General features: G+C 39.3%; 1 protein-coding gene across 1 annotated transcript in view; it reads left to right on the top strand.

The window, feature by feature from the left end:
- The first annotated feature begins 629 nt into the window (after positions 1-629).
- Positions 630-23675, top strand: part of uba7 (ubiquitin-like modifier activating enzyme 7) — a 37189-nt gene continuing 14143 nt past the window's right edge. The window contains exons 1-21 of the mRNA XM_069144852.1: positions 630-798; positions 887-1055; positions 1916-2050; positions 2309-2415; positions 2503-2593; positions 2962-3094; positions 3292-3389; positions 3475-3621; positions 3717-3878; positions 3984-4088; positions 4213-4293; positions 4739-4894; positions 5521-5686; positions 5832-6028; positions 6737-6801; positions 8960-9170; positions 11450-11524; positions 12753-12954; positions 13046-13134; positions 15691-15783; positions 16373-16564. Of these exons, the coding sequence (XP_069000953.1) occupies positions 752-798; positions 887-1055; positions 1916-2050; positions 2309-2415; positions 2503-2593; positions 2962-3094; positions 3292-3389; positions 3475-3621; positions 3717-3878; positions 3984-4088; positions 4213-4293; positions 4739-4894; positions 5521-5686; positions 5832-6028; positions 6737-6801; positions 8960-9170; positions 11450-11524; positions 12753-12954; positions 13046-13134; positions 15691-15783; positions 16373-16564 (2721 nt within the window). The 5' untranslated portion in view covers positions 630-751. The remainder of the gene's footprint in view (positions 799-886; positions 1056-1915; positions 2051-2308; positions 2416-2502; positions 2594-2961; positions 3095-3291; positions 3390-3474; positions 3622-3716; positions 3879-3983; positions 4089-4212; positions 4294-4738; positions 4895-5520; positions 5687-5831; positions 6029-6736; positions 6802-8959; positions 9171-11449; positions 11525-12752; positions 12955-13045; positions 13135-15690; positions 15784-16372; positions 16565-23675) is intronic.

Here is a 23675-nt window from a genome sequence, read left to right as displayed (position 1 = left end):
TTATTTAGAAAAATGTGGATCATTGAGCAATATTGGTTTATCAGTGTGGGATCAGAGTATTCCCCAACACGTGCATATTGGACAGTTTCCGAAACTATGATGTCTCCAATTGTGCTTGTACGTACATGTCTTAGTAAGGTGAGCACAGACAAACCTCCCCCTTCAGCAGATGAGTGTGAAATCAGCCTTCTAGTGTCAAACTCCAGGCACGCATGTACGTCATTACCTACAGCCAAATGAAACAACAATAAGTAAAAGACATATTTGAATTATTTTTTTGGGGGGGGGGGGGGGGGGGGGGGGGGGGGGGGGACCTTTGAAGACCAAAGGTTGAACCCACATTGAAAGCAGGCCTACTGTATGCACTAACAACTAGGCCTATTTTTATTTCAGTCAGACTGAAAGAGTTTGCAGTTACCTTACAACTTACATTAAAAAGCAGTAGACTGTAAACTTGAAAGCACTAAAATAATGTAGATTTTCAATGGCGTACCTGTGAACTGGGGTTACAGCTCGATAAACAGCGCTGAGTCGCCCTCTACTGGACAAGACAACAAGTATTTATTGGCACAAAAAAAACCTCGCAGAGAAACGAAAGTGAAATACTCTTTTAAAACATATCAGTTTCTGACACAACTGGATTACTTTCTGTTCCTGGTTTGGCCTGTCCGGTTGTTTTTATTAAGGTGTTAATCAAGCGTAGCCCTCAGTTCACACGGCTGATTTCAAATTGGAAACTGTGGGTGCAACAATGACAGCAATCGGCGAAATAGATGAAGGATTCTACTCTCGTCAACTGTAAGTAATACTGCTAATGACGGAACGATTCAACTGTTCAGACAGCTGCTTAGACCACAGATCCACTTGTTGTTTCTTACCTGCTCAGGTATGTTCTGGGTCATGAGGCGATGCACCGGATGGGCACAGCCAATGTCCTCATAGCGGGCATGAGGGGTCTGGGTGTAGAGATAGCCAAGAATGTGATCCTGTCCGGAGTCAAGTCTGTCACCGTCCAGGATGAAGGTCAGGCAGCCTGGACCGACCTCTCATCTCAGGTAATGACAGCGGTGTTTATCTGTTTGAATGACTGAATGAACACATACACACTCACATACATAAACAAATATTTTGAACATGTTTGAATAAATTGCCATTTTAGTAAATAACTTCCTGCTACAGCAACAACAGCTTACAAAACATTTGCATTATGAGTGTGATTGGTCTCCAGTTTTCTATTAATAGAGGGTCCTTATTTGGTTTTGGTATCAAACTGATTAATCCTTGTTTCATTGTTGTTGTCATTTCTTTCTTATCAATGCAACCTTTATCCATTTCCACTGGAGGAGTTTCAATAATCTCCCAAAAACACAAGTACAATTTAGTAGATAATCCAGCAATCCCAATTGATTTTCCAGTTTTCATGTTTCAAGGCTTGCACAAATTCGTGGTTTGAGGTAGGTTTTTCGCAATTAGTTTTATACTGTTCTGATGTGGAAGGATATTCTTTAACATTATTAAAAACGTTTTTGGCTGTATTCTGATTTAAATTTAGATTTATACAATTCTCTGTAGAAATATCCTACGTGTTCTGTTATTTCTTTGGGTTTGGTACTGATGTTGATGTTTATTTTCTGTTTAGAAATATTATTTCTTTTACAATTACGTTTTTCCAATACAAAAAAATAGCTCTTTCTTTTGCTATTTTCCAACCATCTTGCTCTGGATCGTGGCTCCTTTAGCAGCGCCAGTGTATAATTTATCTATTTCATTCTGAAGTAGTAATAGTTTTAGTTTCTTTTTAGCAATCACTGTTTCATGACAGCTGACCGAACTCAATTTACTGATGAAGACTGTGATGCAGTCAAAAACTCAATGGAGATTGTCTTTTCAACCTGTAATTTCATTTTCCCACCAGTTTTTCCTGAAGGAGTCCTATCTGGGTCAAAACCGAGCCACATGCTCCCTTCAACAGTTGTCTGCCTTAAACCCGCATGTGTGTGTGTCAGCCCACAGAGGGCCACTGGATGAGGACCTGCTTCTGCAATTTCAGGTACTTTGAGATCGTTACTAATGGTGCACAAAGACTTCATGTTGACATCTGTTAAGGTTGAGTTATATATATTTTTTTTTAAATAATTCTCGATTGGCACGGAAAAACTTCGCCCCTTTGTGAAATGATAGTGAAAACAGACATATAGTGTCCAACTTAGCATACACACAACTCTGCTTAACAATGGCGATGTCATGTTAGAATAACAACAAAACAGCAAAAACATTTTCTGAGAAGAAGGGGGCTGTCATTTTCCAGGTGGTGGTCCTCACTAACTCCTCTTTGGATGATCAGAAGCGTTTTGGGAATCTCTGCCATTCAAAAGGAATTAAGTTGATTGTGGTAGACACCAAAGGACTCTGTGGGTAAGTGGGTGAGACAAACTTTCAGAATTCATTAAATATAATTAGTGCAAGTAAGACAGAAGTGAAAACACTGTGGTTCATTTGCAGTCAGTTGTTCTGTGACTTTGGAGAGGAGTTTGAGGTCTTGGACCAGGATGGAGAGACACCTGCATCAGTGATGATACAAAATATCACTAAGGTAATACCTTCCTTATTTTTTAAAAAAAATTTTAAGTTACTGAGCTGTTAGACGTCTCTCTAAACCATCTATCTATTTGTTCATGGGTCCAGCTATCCATTTTTAAACCCTGCTTATCCTGATAAGACAATTTTCACACCTACTGGTAATTTAGAGTTGCCACTTCATGTAATTTGTCTATCATTAACACATACCATGGGAGGAAACCCAAATATATACAGGACACACTAACAGATGGATGTTTCTAATCAAAATCGAATTACTTCCTAAACAAAATTGTCTTTGAAAGGGTTCTAAAAGTGTTGAAAATAAGCTTTGTTAGAAAACTGCACAATGACTTGAAGGTTGTCCACATTACTTTATTTAAGGACAATCCTGGAGTGGTGCTCTGCAATGAAGACCGGAATCATAGACTGATAGATGGCACCAAAGTTATCTTTTCTGAAGTCCAAGGCATGACGACACTCAACAGCATCGGCCCCGTTGAGATCAAAGACTGTGGTTAGTGTTGTTTTACCAGCTTTGTCTTTCTGCAGTTTATTTCTTGTAACTCTCAAGAGCCACACTCCAGCCCTTCACATGGCATTCTTTTCACAGCATTTTCATCTTCTCTTAGGAGTGTCCCAGCTGAAATTAAAAGGTGTAATGAGAAGTATTTATCTTAATATCCGCTTGTTATTTTACACGTCAATCACCAGGCCCGTATTCCTTCAGCATTGGTGACACTTCAGCTTTTTCTGAGTATGAACGTGGGGGAGTAGTGACTGAGGTTAAACAGTCCATCAAGCTAAATTTTGTAAGTACCAAAATTTTGTTTTAACATAAATCTTTGAGAAAGCATACTCATTTTGAATGTACAATAACAACTATATCAATTGCAGAAACCACTGAGTGAGGCTTTACAGGACCATCAGCTGACACCAACTGACTATGGAAAAATACCACGACATGACACCCTGCACTTGGCTTTCCAGGCCCTTCATAACTTTGTGAAGAAAGAACAGCGACTCCCTCAGTCTTGGTCTCAGGTCTGTTAATCCAGCGATTGTGTTGTAGTAAGATCATGAAGCAGTTTACAGGATTTTTTTTACACTCACTTGTTGTTGGTGATTAATTCCCACAGGCAGATGCAGATTCCCTGCTTACCATTGTGAGAGAGCTGAATGCAGTTGCACAGCTGGACCTCGATGAGGCTGTGGTGCGAAGCCTGTCCTACACAGCCCGGGGGGATCTGGCTCCAATGAATGCTTTCATGGGAGGCCTGGCTGCTCAGGAAGTTATTAAGGTGAGGTAAAAAGTTAAAATGTGTATTGTATGTCCAGTTTATCTTCACAATATTTTAGTCAAGCTCACTATGTGTTGTTCTGTGCCCTCTGTAATATCCTGGCAGGCATGTAGTGGAAGATTTACACCTCTTCAGCAGTGGCTATATTTTGATGCCCTGGAGTGCCTCCCTGAAGAGGAGGATCGACTGTCTGAGTGCTCATTTTCAGCAGTATGTCAAAAGAATCCCTTAATTTACCCATTCACATGCTGTCAAACAAACAGTCCATTAGACGTATTAATATGAAAAAAAAAATCTGCTGTGATTTATCTGCTGTTGGTTTTCTCTCTCATAGAGAGGCACAAGGTACGACGGACAGATTGCTGTATTTGGATCAGCGTTCCAGGAGAAGCTTGAAAGGCAGAAGTATTTCCTGGTAAGGACAGATTTGTTGTTTGTCCAACAGATGGCACACTCTGCACTGGAATGCAGGAACTCCATCTGTGTTTGTGTTTGATCCTATCTGGTGTTAATGATGGCACATGCAGGAAATGGCTGTGATTCAGGTGGCATTTTCTGCCAGTGCTGACCTGTTGTTATATAGAGTGCTAAGCCCTGTCTCTGTTTCCTTTAAAAGTGTTATTTTTTACTGTACATATTTGTGTTAGGGGGGCCAATGTATGCATTTCGTTAAAAACAGTGGAAACTGCATACAAAGCGACAGGAAGTTGAAGACGTAACATACAGCAACAGATGGATGAGTTTCTGTAACACTGTAAAAGACAACTGTAAAATAGAGATTTATTTTGTTGACATCAATTTGCATTGCATTAGCAAGTATACATTTAGTCTGACAAAGTATACTCTTGTCATTTTTTAAGGTTGGAGCTGGTGCTATTGGGTGTGAGCTCCTTAAAAACTTTGCCCTTATTGGGCTTGGTGCTGGAGAAGAGGGGCACATCACTGTGACAGACATGGACTTCATCGAAAGATCCAACTTGAACCGCCAGTTCCTGTTCAGGTCTCCGGATATTGGGGTGAGAAACCACGCAGTAGTATCTTTGCAGAACCACAGCTCCCTGGTTCTTGTTCGAGCTGGTTAAGTGGAATGGTCAAAGGACTTTACGAATGGGACAGGACGGGGGGGTGGAGGTATCGTGACAGTCTGAGACAACTTGTGTCAGATTGCACAGAGCCTCCACGTTGTGATTGTTTTGCTTTGCAGCTAAATTCAAGAGTATATCAGACAGTCCATCTCTCATTTCTAAGTAAACAACTACTGTATCAGTCCCTAAACATCTTACGTAACATAGTGAAACAGCCAGTGTGGGTTTGTTGACAAAAAAAAATCTTCAACTGCTCTGAGTGTCTGAAATGCTGTTTCAACTGTTACAGAGACCAGCGAGATACCCTGAACAGTGTCTTGACATTATAATAATCATCCAGCAGCCTATAAATTGTTGATGTCTTCTACGTGTTTTTACAGATTTTTTTTGAACAGTTTCACAAAATGATCCTGTAACAAATCTAGATATTAATTTTAACTAAATTAATATTTCATTGAATTCTCCCTTTTTCTGTAATTACCCTTGTTGTATGTGTATGATTTGCTCACATTCATTATCTCCCAGACACACTATTCGCTCTCTTGCCCCCCGAACAGAAACCCAAATCGGAAGTTGCAGCCAAAGCAGTGCGTGAGATGAACCCACATGTGAAAATCACCGCTCATCAGAACCGTCTGGACGCCGACAGTGAAGGCGTGTATGATTACAACTTCTTCAAGGATCTCGATGGAGTGGCTGCAGCCCTGGATAATGTGGAAGCTAGTGAGGACACTTACTCTGTTCTAACCATTATTAAATAAAGTTCTCATTACCACTGTATCTGTACAATATATGTACTGTAAATGTTAACTTCAAATGATTGTAAAAGTACATTTTTAAGTGTTAAACCCCTCTTTTTGCTGCCCAGGGGTGTATCTCGATGGACGTTGCGTCCAATACCAGAAGGCGTTGCTTGAGGCAGGAACTCTTGGAAGCAAGGGTCATACTCTGGTGGTTGTGCCTCACCTGACTGAGTCTTATGGACCGGTCACACCAAGCTCCAGTAATACCTTTCCACTGTGCACTCTCAAGAACTTCCCTCACCGAATCGAGCACACACTGCAGGTACATATTTTTCTGCTTTGTATTGATTTTTGTTATAGTTACATTGATGAATTAAATACGTTACTCGAAATTGTATAACTGAATGACCAGACACATTAATATTCAGAATGTTCAGCTGATGAACTTCTTTCTGTTATATATATGGTGCATCCATTTTATCTACACACATTTAGGGGCAAAAAAAAAAAAGAGAAACCTCTAGTCCAATGCAGCAATACTCTGCAGTGAGACTTTATTCAATTGGTGCAGTGATACTTTGACCTAAATGCTAACGTCAGCGTGCTAACATACTTATGATGTTTGGCAGGCTTCAGGTTTAGTATCTAACTGTTCAGATCTCAGTATCACTAAAGTCAGTAGGATTTCTCATCCATGTCTGTGCCACATTTCATGACAGTTAATCTAATAATTGTTGACATATTGTCATTCAAAAATGCCTACAATAAATGAATCCACACCAACAATTAAAAAGATACATTTATTACTGCTGACTGCTGTAATATATTAATTCTGTATAGTATAAAAGGTTTTCTGTTTTTCTGGTTATTTAGTGTTTTTTTTACACATTATATAAATTCTAATTTTACTGATTGTATAAAAAAAACCAACTAGATATTAACAATGTTTGTTGATAGCTAATGTTAATATTAATAATTTACTAAGTAAAGAGGCTATCTTTACACTAACTTGACATTACAATTGTTTCAGTGGGCCAGAGACCAGTTTGAAGGACTGTTTAAACAAACACCTGAAAATGTAAATCTCTTCTTCAGGTAAGATATGATGCCATCCTTGTGTGATTTACCTTCACCTCCATAACAAGTGACAAATCTGGTCCCAATCTGCTGTCACTTAATTTGCTCATTTTACAATGCTTTTCCATGCTCTTTACAAAGCATTCCAGTAAACCTACAAAATTGAATGAAGCTCATTATTTCGGTTTATAAACAGGAAAACATGTGGTTGTCTTTTACCAGTAAACTACTAGTAAAAATTACATGAATACTCTGTCTTGCCAAGTCTGGAATATATCATTCACAGCAGCACGACCACCATTTTCTGCTAATAACAGATGCATTCTCTCAACTAATCAAAGCCTTTTTGGTTTAGAAACATCTACTAGATTGAAAAGAGATTAAATAAAGGCAGAAAAAGTATTATATCATGTGAAATGGATTTGCCAGCAACTGTACTGTATTATAATTATAAGATTTAAGTCATCTGTGAATCCTTAAGCTTGTTATTTTATGAAAAACACCCAATGTACTGAGCTTACCATAAACCATTGAATGTAATGTACGGTCATCAGTGACAGATTTGAGCACGCAGGCCCAAACTGTGTCTGAGCCCTGAGTCCCGGAGCCTTCCTAATCCAGCCATATTGTGAAACGTGTCTCTGTTTGTTTTAGTGAGATTTGACATAATCCACCTCATTGTTAAGTACTTACACACTTTCTTGTGGCTTCACAGAGAAGCAAAAAATATGCACTAGAGCAGAAGGCAATGCAAGGCAAGTTTATTTGTATAGCACATTTCAACAACAAGGCAATTTAAACTGATTCACATAAAACCATTAAAAGCATCAAAACACAAGGCAAAAGAAAAGAAAATTTAAAAAACAATTAGGAACATTGATTGAAACATTAAAAACACTCATTAAAACATTAAACAAGCTAAAATTTGAATAAAAGTTGCAGTGCAGTTTAAGAAATAAAATACAGTAGTAAAATGCAGAAATGCAGGAAATTGAAAAGGTGGTTACCAGGAGAAGTAAACAGTAAGGCCCTAAACGAATATCACAATATCTAAGAGTCTTTCTGTGCTAATGAGAATCTTGACGATTTCAAAACAGTTATGATAACAGTTAACAGATGGTAACAGTTTGCCTTCAAATATTCACATTGTGTATCACATATTCCTGTGGTTTGTTGTACTTGAACATCTGTCCTTTTGTAAACACAATAGTGAAGTCACCCCCCTTTTTGAAAATAACTGCTCCACCTTTCAGCCATTCTTCTAAATTACACAGAAATTACACATCAGAATATTTTCGTTATCACATTATGGATTTTATTCATCATATTAAAAATGATAGCAATATCATCGTGAATGATACGTAATGGTACCTCTCTATGCCAGTCTATACAGCCATTATAGTTTCTCATATTAGACTGATTTGTAGAAATAAGAGTATGTTTATGTATTTAGGAAAACTCTGATCACCTCTTTTTTTCTTGAAACCTCTTTATAGTGCAATCAACCTTTCAGGACATTTTAATGAAGCCGATCAGCCACATGTCATAGTGCAGCAAATTATTTAATAAGCTTATTGAAGGAACAAGTCAAGTTTTGATGTGTTAGATTTCCCAACCGTACAGCTTGATGCAAATCTATGACTCCTGTTTAAACTTGTTCAGGAGTAATTCCATGCAGAGGAGGCAGATCCTTTTTGTTTCCACTGCGTCAGGTAGTGTACGGTGAGCTGGCACATGTTAATGGTGCAAGAACTGCCTATGCACAGGGGTTTTAGAGTTGCACTGATCAGTACATTACAAACTTAGTAAACACTTCCTTGTTCTGTCTCTGAGTCCACAGCCAGGAGTCAAAGAAATCCCCTCTTGAGTCACTAACAACTCTTCACGCCAATACACAAATATCTGTTTAGCTATTCACTTCTGTGATTCTTTCCAGCAGACCTTCCTCATTTTTTCCCTCCCGGTCAAATGTTTCCACAGTTGAAATGACAGCCAAGCACTGTTTTGAGAAAACACTCAAAGCCTTTATTCTGGACCTACAGAGTGTGCTATGCATATTATACCTGTAGATTTTACTTGTTGTGTCTTGTCTGTCTGCACAGCCAGTGATTATTACCCTCTGTGACCTGAATTCTGTCATTGAATTAAAAAGGAATTGCTGCTCTGTTTCCAACAGGGATTCAGGGTTTGTAGAGCGGACTCTGGGCCTTGGAGACGCTGAGGCCCTAGAGATTCTTGGAGGGGTGTGGAGCAGCCTGGAGGACATGGGAGCTGGAGGACAACGTCCAAAGAGCTGGGAAGACTGTGTGAGCTGGGCACGTTGCAAATGGGAGACTCTCTATAACAACGATATCCGTCAGCTTCTGCACTGTTTCCCTCCTGAAGAGGTAAAATTACACCAGAAGAAAAATAACAACTCTCCCTAAATCCAAACATCACAAATGTGTGGTTAGTCTTCATGGACACAGGGAGGCACTGCTGCGTATCTAAGGTCTATGCATGTCAATCAATTCACCACTACAGTATGGCATTTACACAAAGAAATTTAGATTTGTGTTTTTCACATCATGAAATACTACAGCATGTTTCCCCAGGCTCAGAGACCACTGTTAACCTCATCTGAAACCCGAATCACTGAAAGTCAATCCTGATGGGGCTCTAAGGGTTTGTAATCTGTTGAAGCATGCAGACAGAGTGATGTCACATGTTGCTGTCACACCTGGGGGAGCACGGATCAGTGTCAACCCAAACAGACCCTCACTAACCCCAGTCTCAGTCCAGCAACTGCCCCTTTCTAACATTATTATATTACCCTTCCTGCAGGGTTATAAAAATTCGTCTGACAAAAACTTTCGCAATCATGGTTGCCTAATTATTTATTTAAAAAAAAAGGCACTACATTAATAAAAACAGTCTGACAAAAACTTTCTCAATCATGGCTGCCTAATTATTTATATATATATATATATATATATATATATATATATATATATATATATATATATAAAAGGCACTACATTAATAAAAACACAGCTTTTAGGATTATTGTGTTTTTTTTTTTAATGATGTCATAATTTTTGCCAGAAGATTAATTAACTGAGTCTGTGGCAGTTGTTATAACTTCTCTTTTTCTTCTATACTTCTCTTTGTCCCAGTTACATATGCAACAGTTTCATTGTTCTCTTGGAAAATAACTTTTGACCACAGACTTTCTGAGGAAGTACGATAAAGCAGTTAATGTCAGTTAACAGTCACAAGCTAACCAGACAAACACTGATAAATAAGCATCACAGTCGGCCACACGATTTGACGTAACACCTAGTGTGCAGGTTGTCAGCCTTCACACAGGAGTGACTGTGGTGCTGTATGAGTGTTTAAACTTTGACACATGGCACAGTGGATTTTGGTTCCATTTTAACCAAATATAATGTAGGTTCATCTTCATTTTACATGGATCTGAGTCTCCACACAAAGCTCAAGTCTTCTTGTAAAACTAGACATTGCAGGAAGTGACAGGTCAGTGAAGGATATGGATGTACTGTAAAATGACAAGAGATTTAAAGGCCTCACACTGTGGGAAAAAACACATTATCTTTGTGTTTCTGTTGCATTTTTCTTCATCCACATGTATTATAAAAAGTGAGAATTAGGACTCAAGAAAATTACTGAAAGTAGTAAATATACAGTCAGTTAATTGAAGATATATATTTTTAATCAAATCTTCTGTATTATAAAGTTGTCTGTTCAGTAAAAAAAATTTAATAGTCAGAATATATAACAACTTCTAAGACAAAATTTGTGGCTGACATAATTTGATTCCTCTTTATTCTCTTGTTTTTTTTACATTTTATTGACTAAATGATTATTTAATTATGAAATCAATTATTTTAATAAGAGTTAAAGAATATATTGATTTAAATCAGGACAGTTCTATTCTTCATTCCCCACATCACATGTCAAGTTTAAATATTTTTTTTACAAAGGAATAGTAAATGGAAGCAAAAAATGATATTGTTTTTCGTGACTGCATTTATAATCAAGAATACAAGTTACTGCTATTTACAGCTGGCACTGTAATCCAGATTTTGTATTTACCTTAACATTTTGTTACTCACAAATACCCATTTGTGACACATTCAGGGAGAAACAGGAGGACATTAGGAGTGCCTTAAGAGCACCATATAAGTTCTTAAATTCTATGTTATCTTTTCTTTTTAAGATCAGATCATTGTTGTTGTTCTGTTCTGCCTCTAAGCCATGTGAAGCCTCATTCTCTTGTTGATGCCTTTTGGCTGCCATAGAAAGCACCCCTGCAGTGAGAACTGGCACCACCAGTAGGAGACTCTCTCTTTCTCACCATATGGACCATTTGTCAACATCAAAGCTCTCAGACCCCTTTGTTCTTTTATCAGACACACAAATTGTGTAGTCAACACACAACTGATAACAATATTAGTCTGGCTGTGCCACAGGAAGGTTGTAGGCCTCCTGTGTCAGAAGACTAAATGACCAAGCGAGGTTTTATAAGTTAACTTACTGATGCACTGGGATAGCAGTTTGATGAATATGATATATGATAAAGAGTATAAAGAGAAACTAGGTTCCTCCAATGATTTTACAGTTCTCGATCATTGTGGAAAAGACATTTGTTTCTGCCTTTCTTTAGGTGACCACTACTGGTCTACCCTTTTGGTCTGGATCCAAGAGATGCCCTCACCCACTGACCTTTGACCCTAACAATGTGAGTAGAGTCTGGCTCTATGCCTCATGCCGTAGCAATCCTAACATACACGCAGAAGATGGGAATGACATAAAAGTACCAAATAGTTGAAAATAGTTGCGCAAGCTATTTGATTTTTTTTTTTTTTTTTATCTTTAAATGACTATTCTGAAATTCGAAAATCACGATTCATCCCCAGTATGTAAAATGTTTGAATTTATTTTTCTTTCTTTATCTGCTCTGATTGTGGCTCTTCCTCACGCTGACTGTATCACTGATTCTTATCTAAGCTGCAGATGTATATGGACAATAAAAGACAGATAATAATCTTATCCACACACATTTACATCCCTGATAACCAAGCAAGTAGTTTTCTGCATACTGTGTAACAATAGAGATATAAAAGGGACAATAAGCTTGCAATAGTTTAAATTTGCGCAGCGTAAAACTCATCACTAAAGGAAGCGTAATGTTCTGTTTCTTTCTCCCCCCTTCAGTTTTCTTTTCCCCTTCAATTTGTGTGAAATGTGATTTGTTGTTAAAATCTTTTAAGGAGAGCATTTGGGAAACTTGACATTGTAGTTGGAGATCAGATATACAGTAGGTATGTAGTAGGATATTAATACAAACAATTTTTTATGAAACTAGCCACTGCGGACTCTAAATAACCTAAAAAAAAAAATACAGGCTACAGTTCAGTTCAAATATGGCCAAATGAATGTTATTTATGTGATTCAGTAGATATTGTGTGCCAGAAAAACAAACAAACCAATGTTTGCAGTATATTGTCAACATTTCAGATGACGCTTCTATCCATCTAAGATGGTTCGACCCATTTATTATGAGTCTTGTCACTGCCTTCAATTATCAGTGAATTGAAAGCAGCTTTGTACTTAATTGCGGAGAAGTTATTTTTTTTTTTTAAATGGATTGCTGTTGGACATTAGGAAGCAATGACTGACACAATGCACGTGTGTGTTTATGTGTGCATAGAAAACTATTGTTACAGCTACCTGTTCTTTTACGGAAAAGTAATTTGGCCTTAATTCTCTACCTTTCATATTGTCTTTTTTATGGTTTTATAATTATTTTTTAATAATTTCTTTTTTGTAGTTTACTGTAAGGACTTAATTCAGGATTCATTTTAAACCAACCATTTTTATTTTTCAAGTTTAATCCATTTTTCAAACGCTGTATTATTTTGTCCTGAGAAAACTGTATGATTTTATATTTGGATACTGTGTTTTAGACTACCCATGTGGAGTATGTGGTGGCAGCAGCTAACCTCTACGGGCAAATCTATGGCATCAATGGGACAAGAGACTGCACCTCGATCAGAAACATCTTAGAGAGAGTCCATGTACCAACTTTCACCCCCAAGTCCTCTGTGAAGATTCATCTTACTGACGAGGAGATGGAGGAAGAGAAAAAAAAGGAAAGTAATGATGCTGGTGAGTTGGCTTAACTTTCTGGTATTTTATGTTATGACCTCACTTATTTCCAACATGTTTCATCTTTACTTTCTCTGTGTCTTTGCCACAGGAATAGACGGATTCCAGGAGCTGAAAGGAAAGTTGGCCTCACCCATTCTGAAATGCTCCACTCAGATGTACCCCATCGACTTTGAGAAGGTAGGGCAAGAGTACAATGACACCTCTGCTGCACACTCTGCAGAAGCTGCAGACAGTGACAGAGTGGCGACTGAGGCTTAGCAGGGAGCAACACTCAGATCAGATAGATGCTTTCAGAATATGTCTTTTTGTTCCCCATCTTTGGGTCCTCAGTGACCTGAATCTGAGCTGGTCCTCAATACACTCATGAAACAGAGCTGTCTTGTATTGTGTGTTCACACACAGTGCCTTGGTGCAATATTTTAGAGGTGTCCTTCCTATTTTTCAGAAATAGTAAAAATAACTGTTCAGTCAGTCACCTTACACGGAACAGATATTTTTCTATGTGAGAACTCTGTCTGCACACTTCTGGTGAAATACAGTGCAGTAAGCAACTTGGGACAGAGACACACTGCCTGCAACCGTGTCAAACAAGGTCTTTGAAGTTGAACACTCTGAACTCTGAAGCTCAGATTACCCTCTATAACACATCCATTGTGCATCTAGCCACTGCCACATTCTCTGCTCGTGTTCCTTCACACTATGTTTCTTCAACTTCAACAATCACTCTGTCTGGACATTACATCAGGTTTAGCGCTTGGTTAACATCTAAAGGTTAATCTTTTCTAGAAAGTTAGGTGTTGACTAGATATACTCCCAAATTCCCAAATAAATTCTCAAATAATATCCCAAACAACTGTTTTATCTCAGTCAGTCACAACTTGAAAAAAAAGAAACAGGTGTTCTCTTTTTTGATGTCAATATCATCAACACTTCACATGACTGTAAGTGACCCTTTGGACAACATGGCCACAAAACACATTCATATGAGACAAGCCAATTTTCATGACACTGATTATTTGCAAGGAAGTAAAAAGTCCAAAGGGGTGCCACCTTAACTTACCGTCAAGATGCCAGCTACAAACCACAAAGTGCTTGGTTTGAGTCCAATCAGGGACTGTTTTTACATCTCTCTCCCTCCTTTCCTGTCATCTAGCTTTAAGTGTCCAATATAAATAACTCATAAAAAGTTGGTGTACAGCCAGGGTGGATTTTGGGGAATTATATGTAATTGAAAAAAAGAATTTGCAGCACCTTGCCAAAGATTTTATCAGTTAGATTCAACAGGGTGATGCCTTTTAAATAAAGGTGTCAAGATTGTTTTAGGAATTGAATTGTGCATCATGAAAATCAATTTTGAACACAAGTTTAATAAGCCAATCAGATCAGCTGTGATAAAAGTGTTGTTATTAATTGTTGTTTATTGAGCAAACAGTCTGCAGAATTGAATACATATCAAGCCATACACCCTGCTGACCTGGAGAGCCCTCCTTTCACCTGAAACAAACGCAAATCTAAATCCTTCAAGACTTCATACAACTTATGGTCAAATCATAGTCCGTTTTTCTAGCGGTGTATAGACATTAATTTGTAGCATCCACATCTTAACAAAGTGGATATGTTTGGGGATCATAACAGTAAAATACATTTCTTAAGCTAAGTAAAACATTAAACAAATTCAATAAATACAAACTGTTTTTTTTTTTTTAGATATATATAAAGTAATTGTAGAAGGATTTTAAGTTATACCAAATTAATTCTGGTAGAAAAATGTTGTCCTCTGAGTCTGACCTATTCCATAAACCTCTTGAGCTACTGACAGTTCAGTGAGTTCCTCGGTTTCTCTGGAAACATTGAAAAAAGACGAGAACAATTATATTTGTCACCTTTAAATAAACCCTTTCTTTACCTACATGGAGGCTGGGTGCAACAAGGCCTCTTTGAAACCTCTAATATGGAAATGGTTACAAGAAGCAATGGCTGCAAGGTCGTTAGTTAAACCATGGCAACCACTGGAAGAAAACCATAGTGTACCCTGGCTCAACAAAAGGCTTTAAGTCAGAAAGGATGCAGTTGCTGTGTTGCAAAAGTGGTTATTAGAGGAATTTGGAGAAGATAAATGACTTTCAAAGGCAGCCGGATGAGGTTCTGGTAAAGCATTCAGTCGCTCAGGAGACGCAGTAATGAAGGTGTATGAGGTAAGTCAGGTACATATCAAATGTCATCTTGAATAGGACGGAGATCACAAACCCCCTTCTCTTCATTTTTATCCCTACGTGCCCTGGTCAAGCTGTGGATAGATGGAATGTGTGTAGGAGGGTTTCAAAGGCATCAGGTTGCCCGCTTGGAGCTTCCTCACAGCCCCTACAGCCATCCCGGAGTGACAGTTGCCTTCCTAGCCTTTGTAGAGCCACACCAGCAGAACATGACCTCACTGGCCACGTTGATCACAACAGAAATCTGATTTCTACCGCATTCTGATAGGGTGACCAAGTCATCTATTAGAGTAATAAAAGTGACACAAAAACAAAGCAGACAAAGCTCAAAGAGGGCGAACAGCATCACATCACTGGGGGTCATCTGGCATTGGCATCCCATAGCGTCATGTTTCAGAAATTTTGAATGTTGTTCATCTGTAGTGTGGAGTTTTAAAACTAACATTTTTCTTTGTAGTTATATATTTGCCTTGAACATTATACAAAACTAATGTGTCTTTCACTTCTCAACATGACATAGGATGACGACAGTAACTTCCACATGGACTACATTGTTGCTGCATCAAACCTGAGAGCAGAGAACTATGACATCCCTGCAGCGGATCGCCACCAGGTGCATCATCTAATCAAATCTCAGTGAACAGTAAAGTATATAGAGGAAAATCAGAGGGATGAAGCTGAGTTGAGCGGCGGTATAGATTAGAAAAAAGACAGAACCGCAGACTGCTCCCCCTCACTTGGGGTCATGTTTTTAGTTGGCGCTGCAAACACCTGCCCTAAAGCCACAGAAACAGCCTCCTCACCTATTGTTCCTGGAGCAGAACTAATCACAGCACTTTACCTGTCGCCTGGGAGGTGACACCTGAGCCAGGCCTTGTACCAGCCGCTGCTGCAGACACACAGCCAAGACAGATGGAGGGTGGCGGGAGGGGGATTACTGAGTGAGGGGAGACAAAAGATAGGTAGCCTTGTGTATTTGTAGCGAGATTTCCACATGTTGCCTCTCGTTTGGGAATAACTTTGCCCTTTAATCACCATTTAACCCTGCTAAACAGTATGGGATTTTTACAAAACAGTTGTTAACATAAATATATCAACCAGGAAGTTGATATATATATTTTATTGAACCAAAATATTTACGTGCCCACCCCTACATGATCTGCAGTAAAATTTTAAAGTAATGTCCACTGTATCCTTTACAGAGTAAGCTCATTGCTGGAAGCATCATCCCCGCCATAGCGACCACAACAACCGCCGTGGCAGGCCTGATGTGTCTGGAGCTCTTTAAACTGGTGCAGGGTCACCAGAAGATCAGCTCCTACCGCTCGGCTTACATCAACATGGCCATCCAGCTCTTTGTCATGTCCCTGCCAAACCGGCCACGGCTCTACGAGGTGAGTAACAGCTCGAAACCACCACAGCCATTCTCAGTTAGTGGTTGTGGGGGGATTAGGGACGAGATCTATGAAGCATTCAGTCATATATAGGACCTGAGTGAGGTACTTTAATAAGGCGGACAGACTCTTACTGTATATACACTCATAATTTATGCCTGCCTACTTCGGGGGTAAATCTGTGGAGTTCTTTGTAAATCGATGTCCTTCCTCTTTAGGTGGAGAGCATTAGGACATGAGTGAGTGCTCTCAGCATAAGATCCCACTACTAACAGTCAATCTCTTGCATATAAACTCAGTCTTTAGCTGGCTCAGTGTAATCCTCAGGGTATTTCAGCACAGGTAAGGCATAGTTAGGCCCAAAGCAACTGTAATTCAAAGAAAGAGTTTATTCTCTTAAGACAGAGTCATTTCAGGGTCAGGTTCACCCACCCTGACGCTCGTGGTTATACCAGCTTTAGGAAGTCACGCAGCACTGGGTTTGTTATGTTGTATTGGCCAAGCCTTAAACCACAAACACTACGTGGCTGCCAGTCAGATTCAAAAGCTTGTTGCAATACAAGTCAAGTCTTGAGATTTAATTTTGCTACCCTCATACAGGGCGCACTTCTCGTCCCCATAGCTCACCTCTGGAAGTAATCAGATACTAGATCCAAACTAGTCAGCTTTTCCACTCAGGGCATTGAACCCCTGACAGGCTGAGGTCACAGGGGGTCAGCACGTGGGGTAACTGTGTCATGTGTAACGTGAGGGTGCAGTGACAGGGGGCTCTGAGACAGTGAAGCTCTAGTTTCAGCTTTGGTTACAGGCAAAATGTCTGCATCTGCATATAACGCCACCGTGATGACAGAAGCGGCTGTGATTTTCGGTGCAGTTCTGAGGTCTCAGACTCAAAGATCCTGGTGTTCTCACAGTTGATGCCCGGAAACTTGGTCATGGTTGCACATACCTGGATATTTTTTTCTGTCTTCTAAATCTGGCTGGGATAAACACAACATTGCCCAAGCAGCATAGAGCATTCAGTGCAGTCAGTAATTAATTGCAAGCAGCCGCACTGACAGAGTACCTGACCTCATCCCAGCGAGGAGGTACATGCTGCATATTCAAGTGCCGAATCGTTTAGTCAGAGGGACGAGCAGACGTTAGATTTTCCAGACCCAGGCTTCTTCAGCGTGGGCTAAAGTGCTATATCATCAGCTTTTAAGCTTTTCTCTATTAACAGAGAAGCCAAAGCAGAAACCGGATACCATCAGGGGAAAAACATTTTTTGCAGATTTTCTGGGTTAGCATTTTTAAACAAATCTTCGCGTTTAATATTGGAAAGCACTCATAAAGGAGGAACACGCATTATACACTCACTGAGAGTGAGAAAGAGAGAGAAAGATAGTTGGCTGCCAAACCTTCAGCCGTCTACATGGGGGATGCTCTTGTGTCTGCCAAAGAAAACATTGAAATCTTTCGTCTTCATGGTTTGTTTAAAATTGTGTAGGGAACCTTGAGTGTGATTGATAACCTCCTCTCAGATATATTCCCCTTTTTTTATGCAGTGCATGAACCACATAGATATGTAACTGCGCTTTCATTAATACTGAGATAAAGTTAGGGATCAAATGGCATCAATTCTTTCAGTTATTTTTATCACTCTCTTGGTTTTTATTATAGTAAATGTTTTGAATGTCCAAAAATGGCTAGTTTAGTATTACTATCTTTACTATCTAGTATTTTAGCTTATTATTGGCATATCTGTTACTGCATATATGTTAATTAGTAAGTAGAAAAGATATGTTCATAACAACGTACCCATTAACTTACATAGTTGGTTCACCAGTGAGTGTGAAGTGTTAATTTTCCCACTCGGTATACATTTGGCAAAAAAAAAAATGTATGTCCTAATTTGCAGGGTCCTTATCAATAACGATTTTTTTGTTATTATAATTACAATTCTCAAGTACCTATATATTGACACAGGTTTCAGCCTCAGTTATCCAGTGTCAGTCTTACTTGTTTCCACTATGCAGCGTTCGTGCAAACACATTCCAGTCAGGGGCCAAAGGTCCAGGGTCTCTACAGGCTCCTGGCTGAAGTATATTGAAATTTTGAATCTAAATGCTTGTCTCTGTATCTGATTTGTGGCCTAGACATTATGTCACCGGTTAAAGGGATAACATAAGGTTAAGAAACTATTTAAAACCTGGATACATTTTAAGCCCGGCGGGGTTTCTGCTTATTCTTTCTACTGACACACGTAAATTACAATTGAGGGTGTAGATATATCACTTTTCAAATAGCAGAAATTAACCCTGAGGGACAAAGCAGGGGGGAAAAAAAGCAATATATTTGTTATTAATAATCTCTTATATCTCTAATCTAAGATTAGAGGAGGTTTTAGTCGGCAGCTTTCGAGACAACTGCAGACGTGCAGCTGTTAAATATCACTGATCAGACATGCAGTATCAAGAGCTCAGCTTACTTTTGCAATGACTTAGATCTCTCCCTTCGTGAGATCAGTCTCAGTTCATTAATATCAAGTAACAATACTCACATCTCACTGGTTGTATTGGTGGCCCACCCAGTGTTTGCCCAAAGTGGAGTGTACCACATCGCAGCATTGCTACAAGCTTGGCATTCATTGTAATGTAACCTGTACTGTCACAACTGAGAGGAAGAAAATAAATTGTTGGTAAGGTGACTGTTGTGTTTTAAGGCTTTTGGAAAAGGAGTTTTTGACGTGGCTGTGTAGCACTATGCTCTACTTTATTGTTTTACTCTCAGACGCTTTAAGTAAAATAAATGACAGCTCACTCTCCCACCATCCTTATCGTTTTCCAGAGATTGTTGCTTTAATGCGGTTGTTTTCCAAAATAGGACGTTCCCATGGCTTTCCTCTGCGGCTGCTGTACTCCGCATGAAGGTAATACATGTATGTCAACAAACAGGAGGCTGCCCTTGTCCACCTGACACTACAACTCTGTCGCATACTTTCTTTCCCTGTGTTTATGCTTTTCAGTAGAGCATGGATCTGGCCATTTTGGTGGTTCTGACTTGTTTTACGTAGCACTTGTTAGCTGCAGTGTGCAGGCTAATGGCTCGCTGGCTAACAGTAAACAACTAGTGAGAGGACAGCAGCGTTGCTGCTATTGGGGCAGACAGACAGCGACTTATGCATCGTTTTGTAAGCACTGCTCGGGTGTGTCTGTGACATTTCCGTATACATGACCAGAGGTCACATCAAATTTTGTATAAAATTCTGGAAATCAGTAACGGAGACCCTTAAAATGCTTCAGGAAAGCCTCTGGTAATAAGGCAATAAGCCTAGAGAGGTGTTTGAAGTGAAATTTGTGTTTCCAAGGGCCAAAGCGTCACTGTCCAACACTGAAAAGGGCGCCTCGGGTCAGGTGGCTTTTCTTAGACATTCTCAAAGTTGTGCACTCTGAATCTGTCCCCCAGGGTCACAATCTTGACACCGAGTTTTACTGTGATGCTTTGAGGAAAAACATTCAGTGCAAATGAGCTGCAATGTGACGCAATGGCACTTCGGTTCTCCAACATTGAAAATGCACAAGTTTCTCGTTAACAACAACACAATCGTCGCTCCGTACCAACTCTACTCACCGGACAGGGATTTGGCTCTCTGCTGCTTCTTTCTGTTCCCAATAATAAAAGTTTCATGGGCGTAAAGAATTGCAGACCCACCAGGACCACTTCTAACAAAAGAATGTGTGAAAGTACTCACTCACGAACGTTATAGTTTCTCTGTGCTCCGTGCATGTCACAGTGCTGTCCAACATTCCCTCGCAACAGGAGAAGTTTCTGATCCACCCTTGTAAAGAGATCATTATTTCCATCAGGAGTTATTAGAGACAAAAACATTGCTAAACGGAAAGTGACAAAGCTCCGAATGGCTACTAAAGTGGTTTTCTGCGAGGCAGCTGTTTGCTAACACTTTAGTCACATCAACTTTATCACTGAGATAAACCTTGGTTGACCAAAAACAAAAGAATTTCAAATTTCTTTAGAGGCACTCTTTATTGCAAGTAGTTGTACACAGTATTTGACAGGAGCAGTACACCAAGTGGGCCTTTGTTCATCTCAGATCATCCAGTGTAGACAGTCCATGCGCTCTTATTGCAGAAAAAAACCTCCCTAGACATTAAGGGATTTTTCAAGAGCAGCAAAGATTGATGAATGTTGTGCTCCTGCAGCTGGAACTGAGCTGCAGCCTCAGAGAAACGTCACCCGAGGCCAGGACAGAGCAGGATGTGTTTCAGCTGTGTATTAAATAGCTTGATCCTCAGTCCCTCCAGCAGCTTACCCAACAGTCTGTACCACTGAATGCTGCCTTTACTTTTTTTGTTCGGCTGCCTGCTGGCTGGATGCTATGAAAATACTCCCTCTTCCATGGCTGTGCACACATCCTCCTCACCCTGGTCTTAACTTTATGCCCTTTCACGCTCCCTCTGTCCCCTTTCTGTCTCTAATTCAATTAGCAGTGTTGGACTCCCGATCTCAAGAAAGCCACTCGTAGGTCAATTCTCACACTGGTTCTTTGTTAATTGCCTGCAGAAATGACGTGTATTTCCTGCCTTCACAGGAAGAAAAGTATTGAAACCAGATTTTCCAGAGAGCCTTACGTGATCTTGCTGTATGCATGCAGAGCACCAGGAGGCAGGGATTTTGTGTTCATCTGCCCCTGTCCCTGTTTCTCATAACTTCCCATTCAACTTATTTCCTTCATGTGCATTTATAAATAAGGAAGAAGCAAGAGTCACATGGTCATTCAGTCCAGGGTGGTAGTTTATTGTTTTACATGTAAAAAAACAAAACCTGCAGCTAATTATGTTGTGATTTGAGCACTTGCGAAATTGAAGGTTGCACATCTGTCCACAAATGACAGAGAATGGCTTAAAGAAAGACAAAGAACAACAATGGGGGAGATTTACCTCACGTGGTTAAATCTGCTTCGGTCTCCTTGGGCTGTGCCAGTAAAGGAACAGAGTGAACCTGATCCGAGGCCCTCTGGATTCCCAGAGGAGCACAGAGGGCATTGTGCCGGTTGTAACTCAAGACCCAGACATGGATAGTGCTCACGGGATAATGAGTAATCTGTGGTCGACATATACGGCTTGTGCCTTCTGTTGTTTTCTAGAGTTTGTTTGTTGGTGGTATTGTCTCGGTTGGTCTTATGTTGTTAAGTCCGATGTTGTTCTTTGCATTACTCTGCAACTGCTGTCCTTTAGTTCCCTATAGGTCTTTCCTTTCCCTTTTGTGTCGCAAACGACAATATTATGTTTGTGCACGGGTTGTTTATTTATGTAGCATTAGACACAGAGAGGACAGTGGATGAGGGATAAAATAGTGAAACAGGAGATGATTTGGATAACCCCCTTCAAAATAGCTTTTGTTTAGTAGAGTGTGTGGTACAGCATATAAACTTTGCATGCAAAGTCTCCATTTAGCCAAATTAATGCCATAGTTTTGCTTTTAAATCATTCTCAATCATATTTCCTCATCTTGTGCATATTTAGTCCACAGGCAGGAGACACACAATACGGTGGTTTATGGTTAGACATCTGAATTTAATCTGCTGAATCAGGGTTCAAACCTGTGTCAAAACTAAGGCTGCCTTCACTTTTCTGAAGGGTGCTTCAGCAAAGCGGTGTATACCAACCTGCTTTCGAAGCACAGCTCTGTAGCTGACCTTGACCTCTGATCTTTCTGGAGGACTGCCAATTAAATTGCTGTTTCCTCATAACTCAAATATTCACTATGAATGAAAAGTAATGAAATATTGATTGACCCTCCACAACACCACTTTGCGTAAACAAATATCAAAGTACAGTTTATGTTTGTAAATTGCATATAGTCTGTGTGAGAATGAAGAGCATGAGTGGGAGGGGCTTAGCAAATTGATTATTCGGGCTATACTCAATTTATATTTTCTCCAGAAATGCAACATAGAAATTATTTTCACAATCTTTCAAATAGCTACAAATGAATTTAATTAAATCATTTTCAGATTTAACATTATGTTTAGTATAGTCTGTTTAAATAGTATTAGGAAATTATATTGACAATATGTTAGTTTTGATACCTGTTTACTGTGACATTAAGTTGATTTCCCTTTGCTGCTGTGAAAATATTTGCCTCATCTTGTGGATTCAGTGGATGGTAAATGGCCTGAAGCAGATGAAATGGATTATTTCTCTAATTTAAATAAATTGTTGCAGATTTTGAAATATAGTTGGAAGGGACTTATTGATATATTTTCTTTCCACTTAATATAAAACATTTGATCCATCAAAATGTCTACATGAAACTAAAATATGAATCTCTTTCTGTCATCAATTCTTAGTCCCATCATTTGTTGGCTTGTATGTGTTTTTTACGTAATCTTTTCGAACCTTATTAATCGCATTGATGCTGGCAGAAGATGGGTTTCTTATTAGTGTTGTTAAATTTAGTTTTCTAGGCTGTTCCTGAGGTCGAGTTTAAAAATGTGCCATTTAACTCACAATTCTAAAGGCATTCTGTAATGTCTTTCTTTCTTTTTTTAACTTCTCTCAACACCAAAAACCTCAAACAAGGTCCAAAGTCTGTCCGAACAGCATGTTGGATGGTTCGGATTGCATCGAAAACATCCTGCCCCTTCTACTTTCTGACTTCAATAGCAGGAGTCTGTGTTTCCCTAATATCAATAACTTTCAATGATCCAACATTTACCCTCTTCACACCATGATTGGACAGCTGTGTGGTTTTAATGGAAGAGTAACACATTATTCTCCCCCCACCTCTCTATAATGGTCTTTTTTTCATTCCACCTTCCAGTGTGGCCACTCAGAACAACAGTAAACATGTGATTTTCAACATGGTCGGACAGCCTATATTTGGAGGGAATTGCCAAGTTGCCTCATAAGCAAAACCTCACAACTTAATTGTGTGTAATAATGATGTAAAAGGATGTGCTTAATTGGCTGGATTTATTATTTTGCCTAATTTCTTTTTAAATGTATGAGACAGTCTGTTTTGCAGAGATGAGCAGCTTAGACAGTGAAGGCTTAGTCATGTTTAGGCCAGCGATAAAAATCTAATTTTCCCTTGTGATATTCCATAC

The sequence above is a fragment of the Embiotoca jacksoni genome, unplaced genomic scaffold (assembly GCF_022577435.1).
Source record: "Embiotoca jacksoni isolate LCO1_2020_lvr unplaced genomic scaffold, fEmbJac1.0.p SCAF_1, whole genome shotgun sequence".
In the NCBI taxonomy this organism is placed as follows: Eukaryota; Metazoa; Chordata; class Actinopteri; family Embiotocidae; genus Embiotoca; species Embiotoca jacksoni.
Note: the sequence above shows the minus strand (reverse complement) of the source record. Positions and strands in the feature narration are given on the sequence as shown.